General features: G+C 40.1%; 1 protein-coding gene across 2 annotated transcripts in view; it reads right to left on the bottom strand.

Moving 5' to 3' along the window:
* Positions 1-23,438, bottom strand: part of MSH5 (mutS homolog 5) — a 113,229-nt gene that overhangs the window by 14,650 nt on the left and 75,141 nt on the right. For both annotated transcript variants that reach the window (XM_089652504.1, XM_089652503.1), the window contains exons 17-19: positions 14,899-15,085; positions 5,817-5,943; positions 1,096-1,245 (exon numbers count right to left, since the gene is read on the bottom strand). In XM_089652504.1, coding sequence (XP_089508630.1) covers positions 1,096-1,245; positions 5,817-5,943; positions 14,899-15,085 — 464 coding nt within the window. The remainder of the gene's footprint in view (positions 1-1,095; positions 1,246-5,816; positions 5,944-14,898; positions 15,086-23,438) is intronic.

The following is a 23,438-nucleotide window of genomic DNA, read 5'->3' as shown; positions in this document are numbered from 1 at the left end:
ACTCAGCAAGATCTACGCATATGCAATATGTAGAGTAAATAGATCCTCGGAGCATGGTGCAGGCACTCAATATCATGAGTTTGCAGTTTTCTAGTCTCAAACAAAAGCACTGGATATTAAAACTAGGGTACATGTAAACGCAAAAATCTTAAGACACCTGGTAAATAAATACATATTATGTAGAAAGCTAAGAAGCATTTAGTTTAAAAAAAGAATATAATAATTTTTTACTTTTATTATGTGTTTCTGCTCAGTCATGTGACTACACAAATCACAAAGTCCTCTTCAGAATATTATGTTGTACAAAGTCGGAGAACTATGCTCCCCACCTGTGTATGCTATGTTCCAGAGGGCTACATCTGCGATTTGAGAGAGACTTTGGCTAGAGCCCCTGCCAATCAACACAGCAGGACAGGGAAAATGGATTGTGGGAGTACAGGCACACTGTTCATCGGCATGGGTCCTGTACCTGCAAGGCGCAAGCCTATTGGGCATAAACTGACCATGGAAGCATTGATCTGTTTCTGTGCTTGCTGTGGTTAGTTTACATCAAGGAAAAGGGGGACTGGCAGGAGCAACCATGTAATTGACATGAAAGGAGGCAATCAAAGGAATACAGATCACAATGTGAAATATAGATGTGGATTAACACACATAAATAAAAAGTTTATTCTGGAGTAACATACACTTTCAGGGGAATCTTCCATAATGCAAAATACCCATGGTTAAAGTTCCCATATTCTTTAACACTAGGGCTGTGAGCCAGTTCCAGGACAGTGATGCTGAGCCTATTCATCTTCAATGAGTGTATCCTCATTGACCTTAAACATGTGCGCAGCCCAGGAATTAGGCTGCATAAACACTTCAGTGATTTGTAGCTTGAAGCTCGAAACTCCCAAAATGCTCAAACTTAAAAAATCAATTGTTCTCTATGGTGCCTGTTTACACCTGATTGCGCAAACAGGCACCATAGGGAACTATTTTTTTTTTTAAGTTTGAGCATTTTTGGAGCTTCGAACTTCAAATCGTTTAAATGTGAATATAGCCCAACAGGAAGGCACCTTTTATCTGAGGATTCTCACAAGAAATCCCCACCTGGTTTAAATCAATCATAAAAGTGGACAAGCCAAGTGATACAGATTCTCGTGTTTGTAAGCGTGTAAAGATCCCATCGATGGGCCCGATCTCGGCATATGAGGCAGGGATGTAGCTTCCAATCAGAGCCATAAAGACAATAAGGCCAACCTAAGAGAGTTAAGAGAGGGGGGTACATTAAGACATTTCCACTCAGCCTTCCAATGGACATACAGCAAGATTTAAAATTCGATAAATTGTATAAAAAAAAGAACTGAAATTAAAAAAAACTGTATATCTACAAAATGCTAGAACTAGAAAGTGTTAGAGAATGATGACTTTAGAAATGGGAAATGTGAATCAATATTGTATAGCAGTTTTTATTTTTCTGAAGATTGAAAAGCAGACATATAAAAAGATTATTTTTTTTGTTTGACAAGGACAGGCGACATATTCCACCACTACAGACCAGTTGTTCTTGTGTCATTCATTTCCTGTTGGCCATGAACATATAAATCTGACATTATTTTCCATTCATGTATAAAAATATGTTCTAAGCAATCAGCACACAACCAAAAACTAATGAAAATTTTCTGATCTGATTTTCTAATCTCTGACTGTTACTGCTCTGAACTACAGTAACTGTAAATAAAAGATTGAAAATTATTTGAAAAAAAATTTCTATACATGCTAAAGGTATTTATCCTCTTAGATGTAACTGAAATATTGCACAATACTATTATTTATCGGACTTAACTTGCACACATGGAATGGTACACAGCAGCATTAAATAACAATTAATAAATCGGAACACACCTAAAGAATAACTTTAATGGGCTACAATTACCACTGTGTTTATTTACGGGGCAACCACAAATAAAACTGTGCTAGCCTTAAAGGCCTAGACCAAACCATAAACCAGCCAAAGATACACTGGTGTTGATTTACTAGAAATGAAGAGTGCAAAATCAGGTGCAGCTGTGCATGGTAGCCAATCAGCTTGTGCAATTAAGCAAAAAAAAAAAAGAGGAAAAATATGGATGCTGATTGGTTTCTATGCAGAGCTGCACCTGATTTTGCACTCTCCAGTTTTAGTAAATCAACTCCACATTGTCAGATGCTAATTGTCCATCCAGGATTAGAATGGATGACTGACCCCCACTAAATAAAGCAGTGACAAAATGTATAATAAACAGAAGAGGAAGAGTGGATGTGAAGCTGTGGTCTGGCCTCCTCAGGTGGTCTGATTGAGAGTGAGAGTATTATACAGCTGCATGCTTTAGGATAAAAAGCCCAACACAAATAAGCAGGTAGCTGACTGTCCCTGGGGAACACTGAAACCTTGTTTTAAATGCCAACCTGTAAGTACAAGGGAGAGGGGGAACAAAGTGCCCCTTGTCTGATGGGGTCTCCTCTAAACACTAGAGTAAATGGGTAAATGTGTCTTGCCAGTTTTCTTTAGATTCAATTTGAATTGTCAGTCATATTTGGAAACCCTATCATTAAATTTGCCACATATGCATTTGCTGTGTTAAGGAGGCTAGCCATGTAAAAGAATCCCATGTACAGTTGTGTTCAAAATAATAGCAGTGTGTTGAAAAAAGTGAATAAAGCTCAAAATCCTTCTAATAGCTTTTATTTCCATACACACAAATGCATTGGGAACACTACACATTCTATTCCAAATCAAAACATGAAGAAAAATATATATGAAATTTGTGTTGTTCCTCTAAAAAATAGTTGAAGAAAATTGAATATTAGACTGTTCAAAAAAATAGCAGTTTGTATTCTTCTTTACAAACTCAAACATTCACTATATAAACTGAAAAATGTTTGAAGATTTTGCTTTCCTTTGAATCACTTAATTAATATTTAGTTGTATAAGCACTGTTTCTGAGAACTGCTGTACATCTGTGTTGCATGGAGTCAACCAACTTCTGGCACCTGTGAACAGGTATTCCAGCCCAGGATGATTGGACTACATTCCACAGTTCTTCTCTATTTCTTGGTTTTGCCTCAGAAACTGCATTTTTGATGTCACCCCACAAGTTTTCTATTAGATTAAGATCCGGGGATTGGGCTGGCCACTCCATAACGTCAATCTTGTTGGTCTGGAACCAAGATGTTGCACGTTTACTGGTGTGTTTGGGGTCGTTGTCTTGTTGGAACACCCATTTCAAGGGCATTTCCTCTTCAGCATAAGGCAGCATGACCTCTTCAAGTATTCTGATGTATTCAAACTGATCCATGATCCCTGGTATGCGATAAATAGGCCCAACACCGTAGTATGAGAAACATCCCCATATCATGATGCTTGCGCAACCATGCTTCACTGTCTTCACAGTGTACTGTGGCTTGAATTCAGTGTTTGGGGTTCATCTGACAAACTGTCTCCGGCCACTAGACCCAAAAAGAACAATCTTACTTTCATCAGTCCACAAAATGTTGCGCCATTTCTCTTTAGGCCAGTCAATGTGCTCTTTGACAAATCTGTAACCTCTTCAGCATATGTCTTTTTTTTAACAGTGGGACTTTGCAGGGGCCTTCTTGCAGATAGCTTGGCTTCACATAGGCATCTTCTAATTGTAACAGTACTCACAGGTAACTTTAAACCTCCTTTGATCTTCCTGGAGCTGATTGTTGGCTGAGTCCTTCCCATTTTGGCTATTCTATCTATTTGAATGGTAGTTTTTCGCTTTCTTCCACGTCTTTCAGGTTTTGGTTGCCATGTCTGGAACGACCCATTTTCCTCAGAATTTCAGAGAGAAATCACTGTAACCAGCATGTACAACATTTGCTGCCTTCCTTCCTTAAATAAGGGCAATAATTGCCACCTGTTTTTCAAAGAATGAATGACCTCACTAATAGAACTCCACACTGCTATTATTTTGAACGTGCCCCTTTCAATTAGTGATTGAATTACACAGAATCAGCAGCATGCATGTCATGACTGTTGGGTCTATTGGATTTCTATTACTCTACTACACCTGCTAGTAAATTATTTGCCATGTAGAAATATAATTTCTACCAAAAACAGTGATTGATCAGGTTAGTGATGTCTGACTGCTATTTTGAACACAACTGTATACTTGACTTTCTGGTTGCACGTGTCTTGAAACATGCTTCCTGGCCTGCAGGTATTTGAACCTTCTAAGTCGAATGCTTGTTACCCCTGCTGTCTTGTACTACATGTAGTGACATACGAGCTGGTAGGAGGAACAACTACATGCAGGAGCAGGTATTCCATACACTCCGAAGTGTGGAATACATGCAGAAAGCAATACAATTACATCACCAATCACCAGTCTCTAAATATCACCCAAACCGTACTCTCCACTCCTTGCACGACCTCCTACTCTCCAGCTCCCTTGTCTCCTCCTCCCATGCTCGTCTCCAGGACTTCTCCAGAGCCTCCCCATCCTCTGGAACTCAATTCCCCCAAGTTATCAGACTATCGCCTACTCTGCTCACTTTTAGGCGATCTCTGAAAACCTCTCTCTTCAGGGAAGTCAATCCTGCCCTCAGCTAATAATGGAATCTTCTATTCCTCCTACCAGTCCATCCCCCACAGTTATTACCTTTTGTACCACTAGCCCCTCCCTCTAAGATTGTAAGCTCCAAGGAGCAGGGCCCTCCTACCCCTCTTGTATTGAACTGTATTGTTGCTGTATTGTCTCCCATTATATTTTAAAGCGCTGAGCAAACTGTTGGTGCTATATAAATCCTGTATAATAATAATAATAATAATAAAGTGATGGCATTTCAAGTCACAGTCCACCAGAAATGTAAGAGTAGATGGGCTTATTTTGCAGGGCTAATATATATGGAAGAAAACAATTAGCGCTTTCTGAGTGCAGTAAATCATGTGATCAGGTTTATTAAAATAGCATATAGCAACTCACAGAAGCATGGTAGAAGGCTCGCATGTCACAAGTATAAAGCATCTCCTGCTGAAGCTTTCCAGACTGCTGGAGGCAAGGTAATCCTGGACCCCTCTGGTTGCGCTGAAGGATCCAACGAGTCACTGAGTGACGAAGGAACACGCATGCTCCGAACATGCGCCAATCAGATTGCCTCTCCACCACTTCCGATGACATCGCTGCAATCGGCGTTGGATCCTGCAGCTCACTTGGAGCTCTGGAAACACCAGCGCAACCAGACGGGTCCCGGATTGCCTTACATCCAGCAGTCTGGAAAGCTTCAGCAGGAGATGCTTTATACTTGTGAAATGCGAGCCTTTTACCACACTTCTGTGAGTTGCTATATGCTTTTTTAATAAACCTGATCACATGATTTACTGCACTCAGGAAGTGCTACTGGTTTCTTCCATTTATATGCCCACTACAGAGGACCTTCATCTCTGACAGCTGGCTGCTAAACTCTGAGTTACAGTCCTGTGGATCCAGTTTATATGAACTTTTTTATGAGGACTGTGGACAATATTCCTATCATCCTTATCCTTTAGTCCCTTTTGTGGGCATTATTTGTTTCAGTAGCATACCCGTCATTCACACTTTTTTAGCGCTACTATTTATTATATCCTTATTTTACACGGCTGGCTTTCTTTTATAAGTGACCCTGTGGTGACAGGGTCACTTTAAAAGGGGTGCATTGGGATACATGAGTAGATAAAAAGTCACAAGTAACTGGATAGGCTTACTGAGCTACTTACTTAAAAGACTTTTTAATCATCAATGTTTTCTTATTTCTTATACTTATCTGCCATTGTCTGTTACTATTACCTGTTTGAGATACACACTTTTACCACATGAATTAGGCCCTGTCAGGATTTTTATTCTCTTTTCTTTTTCACAAGTCTGAGCTGGATTTGGAACAAAAGTTCCAGTGCAGAATACCATTATGGGGTGTCTAAAGGTCAGAAAGAGAGGAAAAGGGAGAAAAGGGAGATAATGAGAAATGAGGGGAAATGGCATAACATTGTTGTGTAAAGGGCACGTGCCTTCTTTTCTCTAGAATCATTTCTAGAGCAATAAATATAAGGTTATGTTTTGTTATACAACAATTTGTCCATTGTGCAGTAATAACTTATGCACTGCAACAAACTAATAGACAGTAAGTAAATACAGGTCAATAAGACAAGTAAAACAGATGTGTATGCTTTAGCAGAAACCTGCAAGATTTTTTAAATAAGTAAAGCTTGAGGTGAATTTATCTGGAAAAGTAGAAATTCATTTAGCCAGTGTAAGCTGTACGCAGTGATCAGCCTTTTGAGCAGCTGCTTATCAGTATACACAGCAGTTAGACTACCTAGAAAAAAAGAGCTGAATGTTGCTAGGACATTGCTAAGACACTTCCAGATGCATAAAACCTTGTCAATGTGCTCTTTCCCAGCCATTCCAGTAGCTCTGAACTTAGTGATGCTGCAGTAGAGGAGATGATCAGACATGAGATGTAGCATAAAAACTCAAGTTAAATTAATAAAGTTTAAACTAAAAATAAAGTCCTTCTAGTGCAGTGTCATTAGTCCACCACCAATCTCAATAGTGTATGATGTCTTCAACAATCTACAAACTATATTCTTCTTATTACTCTGATCTCCCGTGCAATATGTACACTCACCTTCTATAGTGAACCCCAATATTAACCACCTCAATACTGGGCACTTTTACCCCTTCCTAGTTTTCAGCTTTCAGCGCTGTCACACTTTGAATAATAATTACTCAGTCATGCAACACTGCACCAATATGAAATTGTTATTTTTTTTTTAGACAGATATAGCTTTCTTTTGGTAGTATTTAATCACCACTGAGGTTTTTATTTTTTATGCTATGCACAAAAAAAGACCGCAAATTTAGAAAAAAAATGTTTTTCTTAGTTTCTGTTAAAAAATTTAGCAAATAAGTAATTTTGCTTCATAAATTTTAATCAAAATTTATACTGCTACATTTCTTTGGTAAAAAATAACCCAAATCAGTGTGTATTATTTGGTCTCTGTGAATGTTATTGAGTCTACAAGCTATTGTACCAATCATTGAAAATTGATCACACCTAATGTACCGACTGCCTCATTTCTTGAGGCCCTAACATGCCAGAACAGTACAAATACCTCCCAAATGACCCCTTTTTGGAAATTAGACAGTCTGAGGTATTTAGTAAGAAGTATGGTGAGTTTTTTTAAGTTGAAATTTGTTTTCCAGAATTCTTTCGAAAATGAAGAAATTAAATAAAATAATTTTTTTTCTCCACAAAAATGTCATAGTAACCTATCTCTTCAGGGAAGCCTATCCTGCCTTCAGCTAATAATGGAATATTCTATTCCTCCTACCCATCCATCCCCCACAGTTATTACATTTGTTCCACCAGCCCCTCCCTCTTAGATTGTAAGCTCCAAGGAGCAGGGCCCACCTAACCCTCTTGTATTGAAGTGTATTGTTGCTGTATTGTCTTCCTTTATATTGTAAAAGCGCTGACCAAACTGTTGGCGCTATATAAATCCTGTATAATAATAATAATGCTGCCTTGGAAGGAGAAACATAAGCTCTTATGACGTTGATATGTGTATTGGGGTGTACTGAAGGAGGTGAGCTGCCAGTCTACATTGAGGAGTGAGGATTGCTTATTTGCACATACAGTATATATGTGAGTGTATCACTTTAAGGATTTTGGAATTTTTTTGTTTCTTTTTGTTTGTATGTCCTCATACCTGTGAGAGTTGAGTTACAGCAGGAGAAGAAGTAGAAGACTGTTGCTGATCAGTTGGGAAGCCTCTCTTTGGGTATGAGAACACATGCTGTTATGACCTTAGTTAATATTGGGGTTTACTATAGAAGGTGAGCGTACATATTGAACGGGTGATCAGAATAATAATAAGAATATAGTTTGAAGATTGTTGAAGACATCATACACTGTTAAGATTGGTGATGGACTAATGACACTGCACTAGAAGGACTTTATTTTTATTTTTAGTTTAAACTTTATTTATTTAGATTGAGTTTTTGCACTACATCTTATGTATTGTAATTTTTTATGGTGTGGTGAAAAACACTGTCGATGGTTAGCAGCAATTTTTTTGGATACACTGCGAGGTGACACTGAGATGAAACACACCTGTGCAGGGGTTTGAGAGCTCAAACAGTAACACTTGGGAATGTCTTAGCAATGTTCTAGCAACAAGCAGAATGGGACGATGCCATCTCTGGGAGTTGTTTAGCCAGGCTTCCTGCCCCTGCCAGCACATTGTATTCTGACAGTATGGCCCACTACTGCCAGAATACACTGATCAGCAGCTGCAGGCTGCTGACTAAGAAGTTTTGCAGCCTTGGCTGGAACCTTGGACCCTTGGCTGGTCCTTGCTGAATCAGTTGAATTTCAGTGTATGGACAGTTTTTTTTAACAGGTAAGTTTTATTAAATTTCCACTCAATGTAAAAAATACAATAACAAAAACAATACCAATAGTGGCACACATGGATATTTGCAATGAGAGACTACAGCAGAGTCTACAGGTCACAACTGCATGTCATCCTACAGGTAAGCATAGGCATTTTAGAAGGGAGTATACTAGTTATACAATCATATCCTCTAAAGAAACCATAGACATGTGCGGGGTGTACCAGGCAAGCCTGGGCACATCCTAATCAGCTCATGTGCATACCTCCCAACTGCCCTGGATTGGGCAGGACTGTTCCGAGATTTGAATTCAATTACGGTGTCCTGCCAATCCAGGCTGAATCCCAGACCTGCTCCTGCACACAGCTCCACTAACTAGCTTTTGTATCTCGCCTGCTGTTGGGGAGACACAGAAGTTAGACAGCTATGCTGTTTGTTTATTCCGAGGAGGGGGAGAGTAGTAAAGGATGGCACAGGGAGTAGGAAGGCGGGACTGGGATTGACAATAACTGGCTTTGTACGGCAAGGGAGTGGGTGATAAAGGGCGGCACGGCAGTAAGGGCAGGGCTACAAGCCAAACATAGCTCCACCCCTTATCCATGAGCTGTCCTTTAGTACCCACCCCTATCTGTAAGATAGAAAATCACTTACTACTGCACTCTGCGTCTCTACTGGTCCCTAATCTCTGCCTCACTTGGCACTGACCTCTGAACTCTGCATCACTTAGCACTGAAATCTGCCTCACTTAGCACTGACCTCTGAACTCTGCCTCACTTAGCACTGACCTCTGAACTCTGTAGTAAGTTACGCAGAGCTCAGAAGTGACTCAGAGGCTAGTGGTAAGTGAGGCACAGTTCCAGGGTAGAAAGTAATAGAGAGTTCAGGGGTCAGTAGTAATTAAGGGAGAGTTGAATAGTAATAAATAGTCCGCTTGGCTTCCAGACTAATGCAGTGTGGTTTTTGTGTGGGTTAGCTGCGTTTTGCCATAGACGTCTATTATGTCCCATGGTTTTGCTGAAGTTTCTGAAAGCACACCATAACCACACTTTCAATTTCTGGTTTCAGAAAGCACACTAAAACCGTGGGACATAATAAAAGTCTATGGCAAACCGCAGATAACCCACATGAAAACTGGTACAATGCGCTGCACCCATGGTGTGGGAGAACGGCACCACGTCAGTATGAAAGCACCCTACTGGTGGGAGGGAGGACCAAAAGCAGTCTGTTTAAGCCCCGCCCACTGTAAACACAATTTGTCCACACCCACCATTTGCTGCGGCTTTGGGATTTGGTGTGCACTCATTAATGCAATAGGCTGTGCACACCTACAAAAGCAACCTATTGGCTCCCAATGAAATTAGAGTGGCTTCAACATTAGTCAGTGGAGCTTTCGGTCATCCAGTTGAGGGAGGGCAAGAGGGTTCAAAAAGCCAGGACCAAAAATAAGGGTTGTCAAGGGAAAGATACAAGGGTAAGGGAAAGGGAAGGAGGGAAGAAAGAGAAGAGAAAATAGAAAGAAGTGACGTCGAGGGGAAGTAGGCAAGGTATGAGAGAGAAGGGGCAGGGCTAAGGTAAGAGGACTGGAGACAACTGGGTTTTGGCTCCTGAGGTGACACAGCATTGGAGAGTCACCAGCCAACTCGGCTCTATAAGCTCTACAGTGTTAAATCTCTAGCCTTAACCCATGTCTCCCAAACTTTGTTTTATTTCTTAGGGCAGTTGCGGCCCAGATAGATAAGCTTATACAGAGGTAATAATTTGTTAACCCCTTAGTGACTAAGGGTAAAAAACTAAAGTTATGGCCTGAACACAGTTCAGTGCAGTTCAGTTTTGGGCACCAATTAACAAAAAGAACATTGGGGAACTGGAGAAAGTACAGAGAAAGGCAAACTGATACGAGGCATGGAGGAGATCGGCTATGAGGAAAGATTAGAGGAACTGAATTTATTCTCTCTTGAGAAGAGGAGATTAAGGGGAGATATGAGCAACATGTATAAATACATCAGTGGTTCATATAGTGAACTCGATGTAGAGCTATTCTCCCTGAGGTCATCTGGAGGAAAAGAAATTTAATCTCCAAACACGGAAAGGTTTCTTCACAGTGAAAGCTGTGACAATGTGGAATAGACTTCCTCAAGAGTTGGTTCTGGGCAGCTCAGTGGATTCTTTCTTAGATACACAGAATATAACTGGATACTAACATTTATAGGTAACGTTGATTCAGGGAATATCCAATAGCCTCTCGGGGGATCAGAAAGGAATTTTTTTCCCAGCTGAAGCAAATTGGATCATGCTTTGCTGGGTTTTATTTTGCCTTCTTCTGGATCAACTGTGGGTATAGGATTATAACTTTTTTTTTTTTTATGGTTGAACTGGATGAACTTTTATCTTTTTTCAGCCAGACTATGTAACACAATTTTGCAATTTTCACATGTGTTAGTAAAACTGTACATATTATCACAGGTACTTGCTGCATCCAGGTGGATTATAGCTTGTTTTTTTTCAGGACAAATTGGGCTTTCTTTTGGTGGTAAATGGTAATGGATTTTTTGATGATTTTATTTATTTATTATTATCAAAGGAAAATTGGGTTAAAGCAGTAAAAAAATCATTTAATTTAACTTTAGCTGCAATTTCTTGCTACTACCATAACCTCCTACCAAATAACAATGATCACAGTGATACCACATACAGTCAGGTTTCTTTGATGTAAACAAATGAAACAAATATAAATCATTTCAGAACTTTTCCCACTTTGAAAAGCAAACTGAAATCTTTCAGGTGGAGGGAAGTAAACATAAAAAAAATTAAATTAATGTGGTTGCATAAGTGTTCACACCCTCTTATAACTGGGGATGTAGCTGTATTCAAAATTAAGCAATCACATTCAAAATCATGTTAAATAGGAGTCAATACACACCTGCCATCATTTAAAGTGCCTCTGATTAACCATATATAATGTTCAGCTGTTCTGCTAGGTCTTTCCTGACATTTTCTTAATCGCATCCTACAGCAAAAGCCATGGTCCACAGAGAGCTTCCAAAGCATCAGAGGGCTCTCATTGTTAAAAGGTATCAGCCAGGAGAAGGGTACAAAAGAATTTCCAAGGCATTAGATATACCATGGAACACAGTGAAGACAGTCATGATCAAGTGGAGAAAATATGGTGCAACAGTGACATTACCAAGAACTGGACGTCCCTCCAAAATTGATGAAAAAGGCGAGAAGAAAACTGGCCTGGGAGGCTGCCAAGAGGCTTACAGCAACATTAAAAGGAGCTGCAGGAATAGCTGGCAAGTACAGGCTGTGTGGTACATGTGACAACAATCTCCTGTATTCTTCATATGCCTGGGCTATGGGGTAGACTGGCAAGACGGAAGCCTTTTCTTACGGAAAAAAAACATCCAAGCTAAATTTTGCAAAAACACATTTGAAGTGTTCCAAAAGCATGTCGGAAAATGTGTTATGGTCTGATGAAGCCAAGGTTGAACTCTTTGGCCATAATTCCAAAAGATATGTTTGGCGCAAAAACTACACTGCATGTCACTAAAAGAACACCCACAGTGAAGCATGGTGGTGACAGAATCATGCTTTGGATATGGTTTTCATCAGTTGGAACTGGGGCCTTAGTCAAGGTAGAGGGAATTATGAACAGTTCCAAATACCAGTCAATATTGGCACAAAACCTTCAGGCTTCTGCTAGAAAGTTTAACATGAAGAGGAACTTCATATTTCAGCATGACAACGACCCAAAGCATACATCCAAATCAACAAAGGAATGACTTCACCAGAAGAAGATTAAAGTTTTGGAATGGCCCAGCCAGAGCCCAGACCTGAATCTGATTGAAAATCAGTGGGGTGATCTGAAGAGGGCTGAGCACAGGAGATGTCCTCGCAAACTGACAGATTTAGAGTGTTTTTGCAAGGAAGAGTGGGCAAATATTGTCAAGTCAAGATGTGCTATGCTGATAGACTCATACCCAAAAAGACTGAGTGCTGGAATAAAATCAAAAGGTGCTTCAACAAAGTATTAGTTTAAGGGTGTGCACACTTATGCAACCATATTATTTTCATTTTTTATTGTCCATTCCCTCCACCTAAAAGATTTCAGTTTGTTGTTCAACTTAGTTGTACAGTTTATAGGTTACATTAAATATGGAAAAGGTTTTGAAATGACCTTTGTTTAATTTTTTTCCATCACAGAAACCTGACATTTTAACAGCAGTATGTAGAATTTTTATATCCACTGTATGTGTATATCATTTGTTGTTTGTACCCATAGTACAGCCCAGAAACAATAATGCGCATTTTGCTTTTTGACACAGATTCTAACTTAAAAATGTTTTGCTTTTATAAAAAAAAAATCCTGCCCAAACAAATGCTGATCATGACCGTTGACCCTTATAGGCATATATGAAGCCCCACAACAAAAAAAAAGTTTAGTGAGGCCACATGTGCATATGGTCGGTGGAAAGGAGTTAACAAGGGACTGCTGCCTTGGGGGGGGGAAAGGGGGGTATGGTCAATTTTAATGGAATTTTCTCTTAAACACTTTATAACATTAGAATTTAAAGAACAAACCATTACAGATCAAAGCGAAAAAGGGTATTCACATTTTTATATGTTCACAATTTGAGTTAATGCAATAAAGAGTTAATAAACAAGAACCAAAACAGTCGCTGTCTCTTTTTTTGCATAGGTTTATGCATGATGAGACTATCAGATGATTGTTTTTTGGGGTTTTTTTTTTGCATGCTAGTCTCATATCAAAAACGAATAGGTTACTAAAGTTAAAAAAATTCTCGTAAAAAAGATTATAACTTCAGAAGTAATGTAATGTATTGTATCATAATGTATTCTTTTGTTTCCAAGCATGCACAGTCTTGGTCACTGAATTTTTTTTGCAAACAAATACTTTACTAATTACACGAAAATCATTCGTTCTGTTATTTTCCCAGAAAAATGTTCATGCTTGTCCCTTCGAATAATTTAGCATGAACTGTCGTGATAGGCTCTCGTAAACTATGTACTAATGATCAGATTATCGGATGATCGTTCCAAAAGCGTTTTTTTGCCTGGTTTTCTCATTGTGTGTACTAGGCATTACAATACACAGAAGTGCAGTCTTAATTACAAACATGGAGTGGTTCATCTCCAACAGACAATTTCCTGTAAGACTTATGTCTCAGCTGTCAGCGTTAGTGAGGGTTGAATTACACAATACACAATACATTTCAGACCTTATCATATTTTCTATGTTCATAAATGACTTTCATACATGGTAGAATTTGGTTAACAGCATTAATACATTGAGAAATTGAGGGAGGGGAAGCCTGCATTCATTTGAGGGCAATTTGCTTCTGTTCCAGAAAAGGCAGAGGCACGATGGGACTTGTAGTTCACCAACAGCTGGAGGGCCACAGTTGCCCACCTCTGTTCTAATGTATTTAAGGCCATTGTTCTTCATGTAATAATTCTAAGAGACAGATTTCTGGTTTGAATGCCACTGGCACTGAGAGGAGATTAGACAATAAATCTGTGACTTGCTTCCAAAAAGTGACAATAAGTGGTTAGGTCTATATCAAGGTGAGTTTTTTGTGCGCAATAATCGGGATCTGTTAATAATATTGAAATAATATTGAAATCCTGGTATGTCAACAGTGTATGACCTAATGCAGAAATACTCAAATTGGACATATCGTGATGTGGACTAACACTAGCCATAGACATGAGATGGTGATTCAAAGATATGACTTCTGAAAGATCTTGATCTCCATAAAACATAACATAAAATAAATAAATAGACAAAAAACATAAAATCATTTCAGCTGCATGTGTTCTGGTAATCCTGGTACTGGCATTATCTGGGGGAATCAACAATGATTGTCTTGCGTCATTAGTTTCAAAGATGAATTTCCTAATCATAACTATTAGGCTGGGTTCACACCTGTGCGGTGCGGTATATCGCATGTGATTCACCGCACCGCATTCCTGTGCAAATCACATGCGAATTGTGTGTGGTGCGATTGGAGCCATACATTTTGTATGGCTCAAATCGCACCGCACCTAAAAGGTGCAGGACCCTTTTTTTGGTCTGCACTAGAATCGTATCGCATTGGTATTCACACCCATGTGATCCGATTCTGCACATCGCACCGCGTTTTGCGGACCGATTTCAGGGTGTTGTTAACTTAACATACACACCCGCACCAGTTCGCATGAACAGGGTGTGATTGTAATGCGGAGAGGAGTTCACACAGAAAACGCTGCAAATTCCGCACCGCATCAGTGTGAACCCGGGATGAAGGTCAATTATAAATGAGCTGAAACTTTGCCATATACATATAACTATAAATGTTATGGTTCTTTAAAAAAAATGACCTGCGATTTTGTTCATTTACCCCTTTAAGAGGTACATTAAATAATATACTGGTACCTTACAGGCACAGAAAATGACAGCTCCTCTTCTCCTCACCTGCCTTCCTTTATAGTTATAGTGTTTTTCTGGGTGTAGCAGGGGCGCACATATCCATTCTCGCGAGCGATAACGGCCATGGCGAGCAGCGCATCCAGCTGCCCAACATACTCAAGGACCTCGTGTAGGACACCTGACCTTTCCAGAATCAATGTCTGCAACTTATGCATGATCATGGTCTCGTGGTCTGTGTAGGAGAGTGCACATATTATTTAATTCAGTTTTTCCTATTAATCTCTTAACTCTATCACTTTAGGCTCTTTTCTTTGAGGTAATGTAATACAGTTGTGTTCAAAATAATAGCAGTCAGACATCACTAACCTGATCAATCACTATTTTTGGTAGAAATGATATTTCTACATGGCAAATAATTTACTAGCAGGTGTAGTAGAGTAATAGAAATCCAACAGACCCAACAGTCATGACATGCATGCTGCTGATTCTGTGTAATTGAATCACTAATTGAAAGGGGCAGGTGGCAATTATTGCCCTTATTTAAGGAAGGAAGGCAGCAAATGTTGTACATGCTGGTTACAGTGCATTTCTCTCTGAAATTCTGAGGAAAATGGGTCGTTCCAGACATTGTTCAGAAGAACAGCGTACCTTGATTAAAAAGTTGATTGGAGAGGGGAAAACATATAAAGAAGTGCAGAAAATGATAGGCTGTTCAGTTAAAATGATCACAAATGCTTTAAAATGGCAACCAAAACCTGAAAGACGTGGAAGAAAGCAAAAAACTACCATTCAAATGGATAGAAGAATAGCCAAAATGGCAAGGACTCAGCCAACAATCAGCTCCAGGAAGATCAAAGAAGGTCTAAAGTTACCGGTGAGTACTGTTACAATTAGAAGACGCCTATGTGAAGCCAAGCTATCTGCAAGAAGCCCCCGCAAAGTCCCACTGTTGAAAAAAAGACACGTGCTGAAGAGGTTACAATTTGCCAAAGAGCACATTGACTGGCCTAAAGAGAAATGGCGGAACATTTTGTGGACTGATGAAAGTAAGATTGTACCTTTTTGGGTCTATTGGCCAGAGACAGTTTGTCAGACGACCCCCAAACACTGAATTCAAGCCACAGTACACTGTGAAGACAGTGAAGCATGGTTGAGCAAGCATCATGATATGGGGATGTTTCTCATACTACGGTGTTGGGTCTATTTATTGCATACCAGGGATCATGGATCAGTTTGAATACATCAGAAAACTTGAAGAGTTCATGCTGCCTTATGCTGAAGAGGAAATGCCCTTGAAATGGGTGTTCCAACAAGACAACGACCCCAAACACACCAGTAAACGTGCAACATCTTGGTTCCAGACCAACAAGATTGACATTATGGAGTGGCCAGCCCAATCCCCGGATCTTAATCCAATAGAAAACTTGTGGGGTGACATCAAAAATGCAGTTTCTGAGGCAAAACCAAGAAATAGAGAAGAACTGTGGAATGTAGTCCAATCATCCTGGGCTGGAATACCTGTTCACAGGTGCCAGAAGTTGGATGACTCCATGCAACACAGATGTACAGCAGTTCTCAGAAACAGTGCTTATACAACTAAATATTAATTAAGTGATTCAAAGGAAAGCAAAATCTTCAAACATTTTTCAGTTTATATAGTGAATGTTTGAGTTTGTAAAGAAGAATACAAACACTGCTATTTTTTTGAACAGTCTAATATTCGCTTTTCTTCAATTTTTGGGCAGGATTTCACTTTTCATAATAAATAGAAGTGTTTTCCAATGTTTTATCAGGCACAGCCATCACAATACGTTTGCCCACTTACAAAGAAATGAAGGGTCAATAATTTTTATCATAGTTGTATTTTAAATGATAGAGGAAGAATATCAACCAAAAATCCATAAAAAAAACACGTTACAAATGTTATAAATTGAGTTGCAGTTCAGTGAGTAAAATAAGTATTTGATCCCCAAGCAAATATATGACTTAGTACTTGGTGGAGAAACCCTTGTTGGCAAGCACAGAGGTAAGACATTTCTTGTAGTTGGTTACCAGGTTTGCACACATCTCTGGAGGGATTTTGGTCCACTCCTCTTTATAGATCTTCTCTAAATCTTTAAGGTTTCTTGGATATTGCTTGGCAACTTGAAGTTTCATCTCCCTCCTTGAGCCACTCCTTTGTTGAATTGGTGGTATGTTTTGGGTCATTGTCATGCTGGATGATCCATCCACGACCCATCCTCAGTGTTCTGGCTGAGGGAAGAATGCTCTCATCCATGATTTTACAATACATGACCCTGCCAACTGGATGTACTTTTAGCTGAGAAACAGCCCCAAAGCATAATGTTTCCACCTCCGTGCTTGACTGTAGGGATGGTGTTCTTAGGGTCATAGTCATCATTTTTCTTCCTCCAAACAAGGCAAGTTGCGTAATGCCAAGGAGCTCAATTTTGATCTCATCTAATCACAGCATTTTCTTCCAGTCCATCTCTGAATTATTTAGATGTTCATTGGCAAACTTCAGAAAGGCCTGTACATGTGCCTTCTGGAGGAGGGGGACCTTGAAAGTGCTGCAGGATTTCAATCAATCTCCTTTAAATATCTCATCAGCTGTGTAGTACAAGAGTCTGCCTGATGTGATACAAATTGAATAGATTATTCAGGTGGGTCCTCCTATTCAATAGTTCTGGTAAATCTAAAGGAGAGTGTACAGAGATTGTACAATCAGATTGTATAGTGTATGACCATCTTTATACAAGTGCAAAGGAGGACAGAGTCACTCAGCTATCAGGCCCCGTTCACCTCTCCGTGTAATGGAAACTTACATTCGCATGTGAGGTTTTTTTTAGCTTTTTCGCTCATGACGCATAGTGCAGCCCATTTTCTTGAATGGACTGCCTTACGTGCGACAATCGCCCTAAAGGAGCTATGGAACTTTTTTATGAGCATAACGTGATGCATTTTTACTACATCTTTTGGTGCGTTTGTCGCACAGCAAGCGCATGCCTGCTACCCGCACCTGGGGTGCCTTTAACATGTAATGACAAAGCAAGCAAGATGTGCATATGCAGTGCCTTTCTGAAACACATGACAAAGTTTGCATATTCTGGGCAGCTTGCCATGCATTCAGAAACATGCAGAGGTGAACGGAGTCTCATTGATCTGGAGTAAACACACCAATTTCACATTCAGGCCCCATTCACACCTACTGTAGTGTGAGAGCACTTGTTTTTGCTTGTTTTTCCTTCCACACGCATAACACAGCCCACTGATTTCAATGGGCTGCCCTACATGTGGCAAAGTAGCTCATGAGACATTTTGGTATATTGCAGTTTGCACTTTTTTACTGTCCGTTTTGCTGCGTTTGTCACTCGTTTTTTTCACATGGCAAAATGTGTGTTTGCTTTTGCATTTGACAACTAATGGCACCAAAAGTGCAACTAGTTCATTTTAGGTGTACAAATGTGGCCACAAACTATACAATCTGATTCTACAATTTCCTTTAGATGTACCAAAACTATATAATAGGAGGACACACCATCCATAGCTCCCAACTGTCCCTGATTTTAAAGGACTGTCCTTAATTTAGAGCAAAGCCCCTCTGTCCCTCTTTGCTCATTTGTCCGATATATATAGTTGTATATAAAATGCACTGTTGATCTTTAAAAAAGTGTTTCCCAGTGCTAAAGCTTTCATCCAACTTCTAAATTGCTGCATTTGTAAATTTGAAAAGCTAATATAAAGGAATAGCAGTGGTTAAAAAAAAAGCACTTGTGGGTTTAACCAATACTTTTTTTGTATAATTCTCCTTTAAGAAGGCATGGAAGGGGGTGTGTCCTATGCCTATATACTTTTTTAATAGGTGTTCCTCATTCCCTTCTCAAAATGCTGGGAGATACTGTATACACCATCTATCCAGTCACTCTGTATCCAATCAGACATGCCTTGCACTACAGTTGATGGTAGATCTAAGGCTGTGTATTCAGTGAGAATGTCGTTCTTTGACATTGATTGTATGTGTGCACAGAAGTAGGTGGGAGCCATCTCCTGGAAGGTGTAGGGCAGGGGTAGGCAAACGTCTGCGCATAGTGTACTGAAAATTGTTTTAGAAAAAATTGAAAGCGCCAGTTATATTAAAAAAGTTGTCAACATTACACACTCAATCACAAAAAGGAATTTTTAGACACTAAATACTGTAAATTATTTGAATATTAGTAAGAAAACATTGAGCTTTCAAGGATGGTAAATTGTAACTTACCCCTTTTTCAGAACACATGTGCAGAACACATGTGCTGTGAGGGAAGTATGACAAGGTTGAAATGAATATGTCAACTGAGGACTTCTGCAAAATATACAGTTGTAAATGAAGTGTGAGGTGATAGTGGTCACCCCAATAAAGTTCTCTCTGATAAAACCCAATGTCAGACCCTAAACTGGCAATCTTTCCTGCACCTTCACACCTCAGATCACCCCTATTCCTGCACCTTTACACCTCAGATTACACCAATTCATGCACCTTTACACCTCAGATCACACCAATTCCTACACTTTCACACCCCAGATTAACCCCAATTCCTGCACCTTCACACATACGATCACCCCAAATCCTGCACTTTTGCACCCCAGATCAGGCTCAATTCATGATTTTTCAAACCTCAGATTAACTTCAGTTTCTGCACTTTCACGAACCAGACCAGCCCCAATTCCTGCACTTTTACAATTCTTATCCCTCCAATTTCTGCACTTTCACACCCTAGACTCCAATTCCTGTTTCTTCAGGTCTCAGATCAGCCACAATTCCTTCACCTTTACACTTCAGTTTAGTTCCAGTTCCTGCACTTTCACACCTCAGATCACCCCAATTTTTGCACCTCCAGACTTCAGATCAGCTCCAGTTCCTGCATCTCCAGGTGTCAGATCGGCTTCAATTCCTGCACCTTCACATCTCAGCTCACACCAATGCCTGGACCTTCATCCATCAGATCACCCCAATCCTGTACTTTCACACATCGGATCAGCCCCAATTCCTGTTTCCTTCAGGCCTTAGATCAGTCCCAATACCTGCACCTTTGCACCTCTGATCATCTCCACTTCCTGCAGCCTTACAGCTCATATCACCCCAATTCCTGCATCATCACACTTCAGCTCACCCCAAATCCTGCACTCTCACACCTCAGATCACCTAATTAATGAAATTTCACATTTCAGCTAACCCCAATTCCTGTACACTCCAGATCAGCCCGAATTTCTGCTCCTTCAGAGCTCAGATCAGCCCCAATTCTTGCACCTTCTGTCGTAAATGGACCGAGCTGTTTCCACATAGATCCTCCAGAAATTAACACCAGCCAATGATCCAGTCAAGACGGTACCATGCAGTAGAACTGGAAAATTGAATCCCAATTCCTGCAGTTCCTAATTCCTTTTTCTAGGGTGGTAGTTACTAGAGATGAGCGAATCGAACTTGGCGAAGTGGAATTCGTTTCGAATATTAGGAAAAATTCAATTCGCGTCGAATCCGAAAATTAGCAAACTTCGGATGCACGAATCTAATTTTTCCCGATCGGCCGATTTTCATCCCTTCTACAGCCGGCAAAAAGTGTCCCTGCAGAGAGCTCCGCTATTTCTGACAGTTCTCTGACACTTCCTTCACATTTACAGCGGTTGAAACATTGTATCTATTTGTTTCCATTTAGGATACAGATGTTTTTATTCAGAAACAAATAGATACAATGTTTCAACCGCTGTAAATGTGAAGGAACTGTCAGAGAACTGTCAGAAATAGCAGAGCTCTCTGCAGATACACTTTTTGCTGTACTGGAATTCTTCTTATTTTCATCCTACTTCTTCTTCTTCTTCTTCATCCTCATCCTCTTCTCCTTCTTCATCCTCATCCTCTTCTCCTTCTTCATCCTCATCCTCTTCTTCTTCTTCTTCTTCTTCTTCTTCTTCATCCTCATCCTCTTCTTCATCCTCATCCTCTTCTTCATCCTCATTCTCTTCTTCTTCATCCTCTTCTTCTTCATCCTCATCCTCTTCTTCTTCTTCATCCTCATCCTCTACTTCTTCTTCTTCTTCATCATCATCCTCATCCTCTTCTTCTTCTTCTTCTTCTTCTTCCTCACCATCATCCTCTTCTTCTTCATCCTCATCCTCTTCTTCATCCTCATCCTCTTCTTCTTCTTCTTCATCCTCATCTTCTTCTTCTTCTTCTTCATCCTCATCTTCTTCTTCTTCTTCATCCTCATCTTCTTCATCCTCATCTTCTTCTTCTTCTTCTTCATCCTCATCTTCTTCTTCATCCTCATCTTCTTCTTCTTCATCCTCATCTTCTTCTTCTTCTTCCTCATCCTCATCCTCTTCTTCTTCTTCTTCCTCATCCTCTTCTTCTTCTTCTTCATCCTCTTCTTCTTCTTCTTCCTCATCCTCTTCTTCTTCTTCCTCATCCTCGTCTTCTTCTTCATCCTCATCCTCTTCTTCTTCATCCTCATCCTCTTCTTCTTCTTCCTCATCCTCGTCTTCTTCTTCATCCTCATCCTCTTCTTCTTCATCCTCATCCTCTTCTTCTTCTTCCTCATCCTCTTCTTCTTCTTCCTCATCCTCATCCTCTTCATCTTCTTCTTCTTCATCTTCTTCATCCTCATCCTCTTCTTCTTCATCCTCATCCTCTTCTTCTTCTTCATCTTCTTCTTCTTCATCCTCTTCTTCATCCTCATCCTCTTCTTCTTCTTCCTCATCCTCATCTTCTTCTTCTTTATCTTCTTCTTCTTCATCTTCTTCTTCATCTTCTTCTTCTTCATCTTCTTCTTCTTCTTCATCTTCTTCTTCTTCTTCTTCTTCTTCATCTTCTTCGTCGTGCCCCGTGACTGCCCAAATGAGTGAAGTGTGCGGTGATTCTAAGATCGACGGCACTCATCTGCATGTCATACTGACTGACAGTATTATTTCTCTTCCCCAGCAGACTCCAAGGGCATTTAAATTAAAGGTACAGTGTTCTGCACTAATATAAAGGCTCTCTGAAGCCTAGAAACCCTTTTAATAAGTTAAATTCGCAGCGAATAAATTCGCATCGAATCGAATTTATTCCGCAAATTCGGCGAATCAGCCGAATCGAATTTTTGAATAATTCGCTCATCTCTAGTAGTTACCAATATCTGTTCTGAAGTTGTACTTCCCAAAATATGTTCTAAAATAGTAGTTGCCAAGCCTTGTTTTAAAGTATTAGTTCCTTCTATTTGGACACCAAGGTGAATGGCAACAACAGGACTTTGCTGACTCCTCCTGCTGTTTTTGACACCTGTGAACTGCTAGCTGCAGCCACTGAGCTTGTACAGTACACATTTATGACAAGTTGCTCATGGCCATAGCTATTTGTTGCTGTTCACACAAGCGGTGATTACCTGTGGTCATCGCTACTGAATGTACACAAAGTGTGTGTTCAGCAGCCATCACTGTGGATAACCACTAACTGTGTGAATAGTCACAAATAGCTGCAGCACCCAGTAACCTGTCATAGTTTACTGTATGGCTTGTCGACTGCAGCTAACTGCTCACTGGTGTAAAAAACAGCAGCAGGAATCAGCAGGTTCATGCCGCTGCCATTCGCACCGTGGCTAAATGCCCCTGGACATGTAGCCTAAATTAGTAGTTCCCAATAGCTGTTATGTCAGAAAAGCCTTTAAATTCCTTCTCCCTCCACAATATATCCTTCTGTGCATGTAGTTACTCATAAAATATTGCTATGGAAGAGGTTAATAACCATTTTAAAAAAAAAACTTCTCTGGCTATATCCCCTCCAAGCTGATCCAGGTGCATGGATGCTGAGGGAGAGAAATGTTCAGAGGGAGGGCAGGTACACTGATAGTAAAAGCCTGGTTATGAGCCGTCTTAGGCTAAAAGAGTGCTGTACCACAGAAGAAGAAAAATACTGAATATAATTATCCTTTCAAAGTGAGAACAAGTAGCCTGGGGAATCTGACTTGACACAGCTTCAGTGTGGAGAGAGCAATGCAGGAACTGACACCAGCAGGAATAAAAGTGGTGGGCACCAGCCGTATCACTTTTTCTGTATGCAGCCACTGGCCCGCTACATTGTTTGGGAGGTGGGTCTGCCAGGACTTCCCTTGGGTGCCGTCCTTGATGCTGTCGAGTGCCACCTCTGGCACTAGTGCCATGGGTTACCTACCCCTGGTGTAGGGTGTGTACTAATGAGGTCACCTGGTGAACTCCTATATCTTAACAGTTTTAATATAATAATGTCAGTCCATGAACTAATGGGAAAGTTAATAATACAAGAATCTGGATACTGAGGTAAGGGCTGGTGTAGGATATTATAGAATTCGTTTTCTTTTCTGCAACATTGATGGTATATTGGTACATAGGGAAGCTGGAATTTAGGAAAAAAAGTGAACTTAGCCTTTTAAGCGGTTATGCCTCCTATTTGATAGAAGTGACAGGTCCTCTTTATGGAGACATTGGGGGGGGGGGTCTATTAGACATCTTATGCCTTTTGTTCCCGTAGCCTATGCAGATCAGGAATAGAGTGTCCTCAATCTAATTGTAGACGCAGCAGCTCTGTCAGGATCCTG

The sequence above is a fragment of the Staurois parvus genome, unplaced genomic scaffold, assembly GCF_062004578.1.
Source record: "Staurois parvus isolate SC_StPar_1 unplaced genomic scaffold, SC_StPar_1.0 ptg000684l, whole genome shotgun sequence".
Taxonomy (NCBI): domain Eukaryota; kingdom Metazoa; phylum Chordata; class Amphibia; order Anura; family Ranidae; genus Staurois; species Staurois parvus.
This window is presented reverse-complemented; position numbering and strand designations above follow the sequence as displayed.